Below are 10,899 nucleotides of genomic sequence, written 5' to 3'. Positions count from 1 at the left end.
TTTTTATTTCCAAATAAATTTTGAATTTCAAATACTGGCAAATCCCCGGCAAACCAACACCAACTCACTTTACTAATACCAGCACACCACTTAAGCCGGCAAGCAACCACTACAAGCGCTCGCTAAAAGCTCTTCGCTCACTTGGCAATGGCAGCATTGAGCGCGCAAGAAAACCAAAATACTGCACCAAAGAAACTGGCCGGCCACTGAAGCGAGCAACCAACCAGTAAACAGCCAAACCGCGCTGCTCGAAACTCAAGGCACTCTCACTTTCGTTAGAGGCCGTTTTCTGCTCTACAAAACAAATGCCATTATCTCTAGTGTTGTTGCTGTTGTTGGAAGCGATTTTGTAATAGCAAAAGCTCGCTGAGCGCGCGCACACTCACGTACCACATACAACGCGCCGTAAACGCTCAAGCCACTTGCGTTTGCTTGAGTTTGGTTGGATTTCGATTTCCATGCGGTGCGTCTACGTTGACATCGACGTTGGCATTGGCTGCGCTGCGTAGCTTGTGCATGGGTTTGTGGCTCTTTCGGTGGTTCGCAGCTAACTTTTGCGAGTCGGAATTTTTATTTTGAAAATATGTGCCGCGGTATATAAGCCAGCAGCTGGCCAACAGCAGCATCCAGTCAAAACTTTGGAATCGTAGCGATTCTACAATTCATTCTGCTTTAATTTTATATATTTAAATTAAATTTTAAAATTTGTTTATACTATTTTGTATTGGGGCTTGAAGTGTACTAGTGCAAGTGCTGTGAGTGTAAGTGTGCGAACAATTTTCAAAAGAAACATTTTCTAATGCAAAATAACCGGTGTTCAAAATGGGTTTTCGAAAGCGTTTTTGAAAAAAAAAAAATAATAATAATAAATCGCTCAAATCACGCACTGAAAATAATTCTGAATTTTGTTTAATATTTGCAGTGTCATCGTAGCTGTGCTTTGGCGGTTTATTGTGATTAATTCTGCTGCTGACTGAAAGGAAATCTTCAAAATGAAATTATTTGTAAGTACAAACGAAGTTTTTACAATAAAACAGATTAAAACAAGTGAAAAACATTCTATGGGCCTTACTTTAGAATTCACTTTCTCTTAAATGGCCTAAGGGCGTTGTTGCCGACTTAAGGACATCTAAATTTACCTTGGAATATTTGTCAAATAAAATTTTGTAAAAAAATCAGTGAGAATTTGTTTTGCGCTATTTAGCTACAAAAAATGAGGAAGAAATTAAAATATCTCAGGGGAAGTGGAAAGAAACTATTCTCCAAAATGCAATGCAAATAAAAATATTAATATTGAAAATGTCGTAAAAATCTGTTTGAATTAAATTTGCACTAAATATTTTTTACAATTTTTTTGCAAACACGTAACGCTGGTTTGTCCTAAACGAAATTTTATTTTCCTTCAAGACAAGCAAATAGTTCTCAGCAAATTACCAAGCATTAGACCCAGCCTTTTTGATCTAACGTATTTTCCTAGGAACTCAAAATATGGCATGAAATTCACCCAGAAAACTATCGATGAAATCATATGAAATCAAAAAGGTTCTTTATTTTAATATATTTTTGAGTTATATACAGATATACCTATTATACATGGAGATGTAAGCAAAATGGATGTATGGAGTTAGAAATCGCATTTTATTTATTTATTTCTTAACTTCACTCTAATGAAGTTGAATGGAAATTATGAATCGCGGAACTAGGAAATCAAAAGTGTTACGCTTCAGACGATCTAACTTTATTCTGGATTTCAAGGGATTTTCTAATACATTTTCATTATTGGAGCTTTATAGTAACCCATTAGAATTATAAACCAAGTAACTTTCATATGATGATAGAGCAATCCGCTCTTAGTTTGGGAACCTATAATGGGGTGCTATAGTATACTAAGTAGTTGGAAGACATACAAGCTTGCAAGAAGGCTTACCCTCATAGTTTCGTCATTCTACAACGAGTTTAGCAAGGCGAGCGCTTTCCCTAAGCTCTTTATTTTTCCTAAAAAAGGTCTAAGATTCCTGGTGAAAACATAGCCTGCAGGTTGACAAGCAAACTTATGTAGCCCAAATGAGACATGAGGAAACCATAGACATGGACTACTTATCGGCCACATACATATCGAGAGGTACGCAGAACGACTAGGGTCCTCAGCAATGACTTTTTTTTTTTTGTGAAACGTTCGCTAGCCATACGAATGTTAGAGGTTAAGTAGCCATACCGTGTCACAAAAGCCAACCTTAACCACCTAATCCAACCTAAAATGCAATCAATACACAATCATAGAAGTAATGTTTTTCTTTAATAAATATCTCTGCAAATTAGTTTATAGTTTTGACTAAGAAAAGCAGGCTGCCCTATGAACCATGTAAACCATCTTCACATACGATGGTTATAAGCTGGTCTTCTTTTCTCACAGTGCTTGATCTGGGTACCTAATTAGGTATTACATGGCAAGGTGTTTCAAAATATGGTATCCGTGAGATAGAAGCTGTCAACTCTTTAAGAGCAGACTCTATCAATGATAATGCTCCGCTCTTTGTCTATTTGGGCAAGGAGTCTGAACGCCATACAGAAATACACCTGTAACAAACTGCTTGCCCTAAATTTCATGTAAATCACGAACTTTTACATAGCCGACGATAACTGCTCTTACTTTTTTTTTTTTGTTTTTGAGGGTTCATTATTCTTTTAACAAAATCATGGCTTATTGACTCCATAGGAACTTAAGCTCGGTCGAATATCTTTGGGAGGCATGAACCCTAAATTCACCCTGTTTTAACATAGCCCTCCTAATTGAAACTCAAATGTTACATACTCAGATGTCATTAAATTTTTGTGCAATAAACAGCAAACTTGAAGTCGCATTTTCCACATTTCAAATTCCATTCCACATAAAACATTTTTTTTATATAATAGAATGAAAAGTTCGCACAATTTTTCTAATAATTTCAAATTTGCATGTATGCAGCTTTGCTATAACTTACAAAAAAAGTATGAATATAAAAAAAATATAGTTAAAACTGGTCAAAATGTTCAGCCTATATCCTTTTTTCGTAGGGTGCATATTCACTGATACCATAAAAACACGTTTATCCGAACTGCTAATTAAATTTCATACTCCCCAGTTACTACTATTCAACTGGGCAGCTCAACGTCAAGCAATCTACGCTCTATGTTAAAATCTGCCTGCCAATCCTACGAGACAGATATACGTTTTTTACTCTAAACAAACTAGCCTCATTTCGTTATCTTCAAAGTTGGGTCAACACAAATACATTTTTTAGGATACAAATTCAAAGTATCATAATTTGTCATTACGTTCCTCACCTCTTTTTTCCACATATTTTGCCTCCAATAGCTCACGATGCTTTTAATGCAATCCACTGACCTATTTTACACACTCATTTCGCTAAAAGTATCTGTGAACCAAATCATTTCGCACCAAAAGATTTATAACGCGCTTAAAGACGAAAGCACCTGCTTGCCAGCAAAATGGAGCAATAAATTTTTGGCACTAAGCTCGTTGCAAAATGGACACATTTCCGTTCCATTGTACTGTCACGCCATTTCTAGTTACAGCGAAGTAGTCAAGCTTAGTGTAAACAATAGCTGGCCATATCATGCGCAATAAAATGCTGTGAAACCGAAGCCAAAACTCAAAAGCAAAACCTATAACAAGAAACCATTCAAAACTGCGCTGGCTCTCAACAACTGCAGCGGCTTTAGCTAAACCGAGTAGCAGTCTCATTGTAAAATATGCAGGCAATAAAATAGTCGTAAATTCGCTAAACGTTCAATGCAAATGTGCATGCGAAATGTAAATGCGATGAGTAATAAAAAACTTTAAGAAAAAATTATCCATATATTTATCTATATAAAGATGCGAGTAAAAACAAAAGCTGAAAACTGAATGCAGCCAACTGCAGCCCACACAATTTATTCATTCATAATTTTCGAGCAGCTTAACTCGGCGGTCATAGGAATGTTTGTCTTTTTGTGGTACTTTTGTTTGCATGTTTTGGTTTTTTGCGCATTTTACGCGCATCTCAACTAGTACCGTTATTGCATTGCATTTAGTGTGAAATGTAACCATATCTGAGAGGGTAACACAATCGCTGAGGAAGTGAACATTGCTCAACATTTTCAAATGCCGCAAACCATATTTTACTTAGCCAGCAAATCCGTTTGTCTCAGTATTAGGCCTGCCTGCCTTCACCAACTACATGGCCGCTAATTAGCTGCTAACCACTGCCGCATCGAATTCAGTCACATATGCGACTGTTTTAATTAAAAACAAAAATTGTGTGCTTAAGCAAAATTTTGCGGAAGTTCCGATATGCGCACAGACGAACCAAACCAAATGTGCTTCATTTGGGTCGTAAATTCACCAGCATTAACCCGAATATTGATTTGGATCAATTAATTGATTTCATTAAATGCCATTCAGTAGCTGCAACTGCATTGAATAATTCACGCTGCGGCAATGTGCTCGTAATTTTTATGACATAATTATTTAACTTTATTAGCTTCTTTGATGGGTGTCAAAACGAATTTCACCCAGTGCCAGAAATGTCCACCAATACTCATACCGGCACTTTACTACGGTCGTTGGACTAAACCACTTTCGCCTGCCGATCGATTGCTTAATTCGGCGTTTCATTTTTAGTATGAAGTAATATTTTGTTTATTTATGTCAAACACGTACGGCAGGTGGCATGAAGAAGCGGACAGCGAGCAGCGATTGAACGATAGAAATGTTATTAAATTGAAAACGTAATATTGGCGGTGTTTACAATTTGTTGCAATAAACAGTTTTTATTGTTTGATAATTATGCTAAGTTAAGCACTCAATGCTGCAATATTCGAAGGCGAAAATGTATTCTCTATGGCAGACAAAAGACTTAAGAAACAAACTCGCACACGTAATATTCCATTAATGAACAGGTGCGTGAAGCACATATTTTTTATACTCAACTGGCCTAAAAAGATGTGCTTAATTGTGTTAGATGCAATTTTTCTGAATCACAATCAAAAATTTCCAAATCACGCCATCGTACAAGTAACCGACGGAAAGGCGTTTTCGATGAAGATTAGGTGCCTGGGTGTGTTTATATTAGATTAAAGGGGGCTTAGGTGACAAAAAAAATCACTGAAATAAGTCAAATGTTGTGCATTCGTTATACAGATAAAATGCGCAACCTCTTCAGGGAAAAAAATTATCAAAGATCAGCAAGAATTTTGAGGGACCTTCATTTAGTTATTCAAGAAATTAATGCGTTTTAAAACTGCGTACCAAATTTTTTTCGAAGTTGCTGATAAAAAAGTTTAAGATTTATTTTATTTCATTTTACTGGACGATCTCCTTAAACAGACTGGAGAGGAAGTCAACAACGGATTCATTATGCTAACAGGCAAAAATTTAGAAATGATTGCACCAATTAGCACTAATTCCATACATGTCTAATGTAATGTTCTAGTTTCAAGTACCAGTATTGCTGAAGGTTAAAAAACAGAATTCAATAAATGAAGGGACTAAAAATAAATATAATATACAAAAAAATAATATAATAAATAAATAAAGTTCACGAATTTGCATAAATCTTCTACAAAGTGTGAAACTTCGATTAGTATGATCTGTGTTATAGAATGAACTATATTTTTATAAAAATAAATAGTAATTTACCTTCAAATCAATTATATAATTATTTCATATTTTTAATAAAAAGGGTTTTTTTTTTAATTAAAATCAATTACATTTTACAATAATTTAATATCTTTCATAAAATTTTTTAGAAGATTTGTAGTACGCAATTTTCCGATCCTTTAAATTTAGTACAAAAAATTGCAAAATTCAAGTATCTCGAAAATCGCGTTTTTTTTTAAATAGTTTTGCTGATTTAGTTGGATATTATTTCCATGCAAAAAATCTCAGCTTTCGTTCTACTGGAGAAAAGAGAAGGCCGTAGCAAAAAAAGGTTTTAATTAACACGCTTCTGGGGCTACTTCAAATTCGTACTTAACTGCATTAAAATTTAATGGGCTATAAACTGCATACCCAGAATTTTTCCGAAGATCTCTATTAAAAAATATGGAATTTTCATGAAAGTTTATTGAACTTATTTATATATGCACAAAGTGTAAAACCTGGATTCATATGTTTTTTGTTGTAGAATGAACTATATTTCTATAATAAAAATGTATTAAAATAAATAAAAAAATAATAACGCGCGATATATATAACTCGAAAATACGAGGTAACACAGAACTAGGACACCCTAGCGCCTAAAGGTCAAGATTTCAATTGTCAATTTTTTTTGTATTTATCCATGTGAATACTTTAGATGAAAAATGAAAAACAAAATTGCAAAGTTTAAAAGTTAGAAGTTAGCCGAAAGAAATTACGGTTTACCAAATCGATGCCTAATAATAAAAACCTTTATATTGTCAACACACTAAAAAGCTGAAATAAGGTATTTGAAAGCATAAGACTGTATTCCCATCTGAGGCATTCAAGTACAAACTGAAAACTCCGAATGAAAAAATATTCAGTTCTAAGGAATTACCTAGTACAAGGACTATGTTGAGCTGATAGGCACTAGGATTAAATCAATTCACAAAACTGAGTGTATTATTTAGCATTTCCATATCACAATTGTAATGGCCCCACATAAATGAGGGCTCCAATTTTATAGAACTTGCCTTCAGAGCAACGTAAAAGCAAATCCGGATTGGTCCGCCTAATCACCAAGCCTTACTTCTGTGTAGAAGTTGTAACAAATTTGGGAAGTTGCACCAAATAATATCTGCCTGAAACATTGGAAATATTGATTGTGGGAAGTAATATCGTAAGACATATTTTATATTTTACTACCATTAGGGTTCGGCATAGTGCACTAAATATTTAATGCAATCAGCGGAGAATTAAAATAATAAAAAACTGAAGATTTAGTGGTATTATCACCTTAATTGTAACTACCGCTAAAAAATTAGTGGTAGTGTAATTTAGTGGTTGTGCAAAATGTCCAGCCTTGCGTCTTAAAAATAACCAGTCCGTTACTAAGCACAGAATTTAAAAGGTTTAATTTTTTCCTCATTAAATGTTCTTCTTCGAAATGTTTCTTTGATTTTAACTTTACGCAAGGCTCAAGTCCAAGACCCGATGAACTTTAAATATAACAAATTTTGGAACAAGTGGAAACTTAAATATCGAATTATTATCAATTGACACTTCTAAATACTCCAACATAACACTTTTTGTCGCATTAGCAAAGCGCAGTGAGACAAGCTATATTTGCTATAGCCTCGACCACTCTTCTCTCTTTCCCTTGTACTCCTAGCAAAAATTTAGACAGCATTTACATTTTGCCTCTTTTTCGTCTCTTCCAGATCTGTTTAGCCGCTTTGCTTGTGGCAAGCGTCTATGCGGGCGACACCACCGCCAAGAAGGCCACCGTTGAAGCTGCAGCCAGCTCAGCTTCGGGCAAGAAGGTGCCGCTTGAGAAGAAACTCGACAAGCGCGGTCTATTGGATCTCGGCTATGGCTATGGCCACTCCGGACTCGATGTTGGCTACATAGGTCATGGTGGTATTGAACATGGTAGTGGTTATGGACTTATAAGTGGTCACTCAGGACCCGCCATCTCGTACGGACATACTGGCTATGCGTCGGCGGGTGTTGCGCGTGCTCCCTTCCTTATCAGCCAATCGGCCGATGTACACAAGACCATCACCGTTACCAAAGGTATACCTGTGCCAGTGACCGTCGATCGTCCATACCCAGTAGTACATGAAAAACGTGTGCCCGTTGAGGTGAAAGTACCTGTGCCACAACCCTACGAAGTGATACGCAAGGTTCCCGTGACGGTGAAGGAATACGTTAAGGTGCCGATACATGTGCCACAACCCTACACCGTTGAGAAGCGCGTCGAAGTTAAAGTGCCCGTGCCCGTCGATCGTCCCTACCCAGTGAAGGTGCCCGTACCACAGCCTTACGAAGTAATCAAGCATGTGCAAGTACCAGTCAAAGTGCCCGTACCACAACCTTACGAGGTTATAAAACATGTGCAAGTACCCGTTAAGGTGGAAGTCCTAGTACCACAGCCCTACGAAGTCATCAAACAAGTGCAAGTACCCGTACATGTGCCAGTCGATCGCCCAGTGCCAGTTGCCGTACCCAAACCATACCCCGTACCTGTAGAGAAACCATACCCAGTTGTGGTGGAGAAGCAGGTCAAGGTTGAGGTGCCAGTGCGCGTCGACAGACCATACCCAGTGCCCGTCGATCGCCCTTATACCGTCAAGGTGCCCGTATCAGTGCCCCAGCCCTACACCGTTGAGAAGCACGTACCTTATACTGTAGATCGTCCAGTGCCAGTGCCCGTCAAGGTAGCTATCGATCGTCCCTATCCAGTTCATGTGACACGTCCCGTACCTGTGCATGTCGAGAGACCAGTAGCTGTGCCCGTACCCGTGCCAGTGGTAGCTGGACATTCGGTGGTCGAACATGGACCCGCCATTGCTATCGGCGGTGGTGGCTATGGACATGATGGCGGCTATGGAGGACACGGTTTCTCATCCAGCGGCTACGGATTCTCGTCCGTCGGACACGGTTATGCACATAAAAAGAAGTAAGGCTCTGGCGAGGGGTACAGAAAGCGGCTACTTCTACGATTACTGTGTATATGATTTCAGCAATGAAGGCGCAATTAATTGAATGAATTTTAGTTTTAATTATGAAATTACGAGGAGGAAGTTGCAGTAGGGCGACTTCGAAAAATTTAGTGAGAAAGAAGAAAGACGACCACGAGAAATTGAGTAGAAATTAAAATAATGATTTGCCGGAAATAAATGAACTGGACTTGAAGAAATGTTAATGATGAAGGCAAAAGTAGATGATAATGCATATAAAAATACACAAATGTGAAGCCATTTTCACTGTGGCAGAGAAGTGAAGGACGAACTACGGAAACCACCATCGATTTAAACTACTCTCAAACCCTTTTCTGGACAGAGGAGAATAAAATTCCTCCCAATAATAAGATCCGAGCCATTCCAGCAACTGAAATAACTTAATTTGTGGCCCTAAAGAATCGAAAAGAAGATCTGGTTTCACGATATCAAGACAAAAATTTTGTTAATGTTGTCTAAAAATCCTTCGAATTCGTTTTTCTGTCACTGAAAATCGCACATTTCTAGCTATGTATGTAAACCCTGCCACTTAGTTTTAAGTATTTACAAATTTTGTAAATTATTTAAAAAAAAAAACGAAGAGAACTTCTTGTCTAGGACAACACACAACTAGCTGCTTATATTTAAGGAAATCGTCTTTCGAATAATATAAACGATTTAGTTGTGTTCTCGACTTGTCAGTAGACTTTCCCGAACTTAACCCCAATTGAAAAATAATGCGTTTTTCGCAGTGCACACAGTGTGAGTAAGAAAAGCTATGCTGCCCATGTGATATATGTAAAGCGGTCGGAAGAAGGTTGAGCTCTCAACAGTTTTATTTCCGCTCTCATCAACAGCTCTCATTCTCACTTTCACTCCCTTGTATGCCCTACACTCAAATGCATTTTGTTCAAAATTTGCCACCTAGACCTTATGCCTATCATTACTATTCATGCCACATACATACATATATACTCGTATAGTAAATACATTAGCGGCACTTAGTGTATTTTTGTAAAGTGCATCAATGCAAGTTGCAAAAAATTAAATATTAAAATTTTTCTGCTTAATTTTTTGTTACCTGCCATTTTGCCGTAATCATTAAATATTTCGAATTTTATAAATACTCTGTTTCATATTTGTAAAGAATATTTCTATCTCTCTCTCTCTCTCTCTTTCTCTCTTTACTGTATGTGTATAAATTAAATTTATATATGTATATACTTTATGTATGTATTTTGTAAATGTGTAAATATGTGTTAAGACGAAATGATTTTTTGAATAATAAAAATTCGTAAGAAAAATAAAAAGTATGTATTTTCTTCAGAGATCTTACGAAAAAAAAGAATAAAAAGTAAGTCCATTTTTTAAGACCTAAGCGGCGGAAAAAAAAGCATTTTGTAGGTACTTTTTCAGCGGGACATAAAAGAACAATAAATAAATTTACGACTTCAGTGAATCAGTTTGCTCTTTATTCCAAAACCTTTGTTATATCAGACCACTTTTTATTATCTAGAAAATAGCACGTTTCGCTCTCTAAATGCTTCACGATGGGTTCTCGGCGCTTAACAAATACCTGCCACACTTGGGTCAGCGCCGAAACAAAGATGATCCTTCATGCCTACTGCGCTGCTGGTGTCAGTTAGGAAAAAACAGTTTATTTGTCGCATTAGTCGTAAATTTTATCTTCAAATAATAAGATTAATATTTGTCCTGTGTGGCAACATTGCATATGAAATGTGTTTGCAGTAGAGTAGCTGTGGTATACAACATTCATACTCTGTGCATTTTTAAGTTTATAAGTTTGAATTAAACCTTTTATACATTCAGCTGCGCATTTCATTGAAGAGCTCAATACTGATTCTCTGTAACATTTTTTACTATTGTATTATTATTATTTTTTAAGTAACACAGCCCTCAAGAAAACTTCTCTCCTAAGGTGTTGCGTATTTTTCTTCATATAAAAAATGTTGTGCAAATTTAAGGGGGTAGCCTGGTTTATGAGGTCAAAAAACTCAATTATTTTTTTCGTTTTAAGCGATTCCTAATATATTTCAGAATATTCACACAAAGTTACAGAGCCTAATTCTCAATATTTCCGTAGATACAAAGCCAAAGGTAGGCGAGCGTTAGGTAGTTACGCTGTGACCGGACAGCTATAGTACAAACTTTATCTTCTTTTCTCGACTCTTCATTTTTATGATTTCTTTGAATTGGCGTGCATGAATGAAAAAA

At 36.6% G+C, this 10,899-nt stretch overlaps 1 protein-coding gene across 1 annotated transcript; it reads left to right on the top strand.

Moving 5' to 3' along the window:
- The first annotated feature begins 618 nt into the window (after positions 1-618).
- LOC128864610 (BCL-6 corepressor-like protein 1) lies at positions 619-9,301 on the top strand. The gene is made up of 3 exons (XM_054104370.1): positions 619-761; positions 923-1,004; positions 7,384-9,301. The coding sequence occupies exons 2-3, from the start codon at positions 993-995 to the stop codon at positions 8,626-8,628; spliced, it is 1,257 nt and encodes a 418-aa protein (XP_053960345.1). The 5' UTR covers positions 619-761; positions 923-992; the 3' UTR covers positions 8,629-9,301.
- The last annotated feature ends 1,598 nt before the right edge of the window (positions 9,302-10,899 follow it).

Source organism: Anastrepha ludens, chromosome 5 (genome assembly GCF_028408465.1).
Source record: "Anastrepha ludens isolate Willacy chromosome 5, idAnaLude1.1, whole genome shotgun sequence".
NCBI classification, from domain to species: Eukaryota; Metazoa; Arthropoda; class Insecta; order Diptera; family Tephritidae; genus Anastrepha; species Anastrepha ludens.
This window is presented reverse-complemented; position numbering and strand designations above follow the sequence as displayed.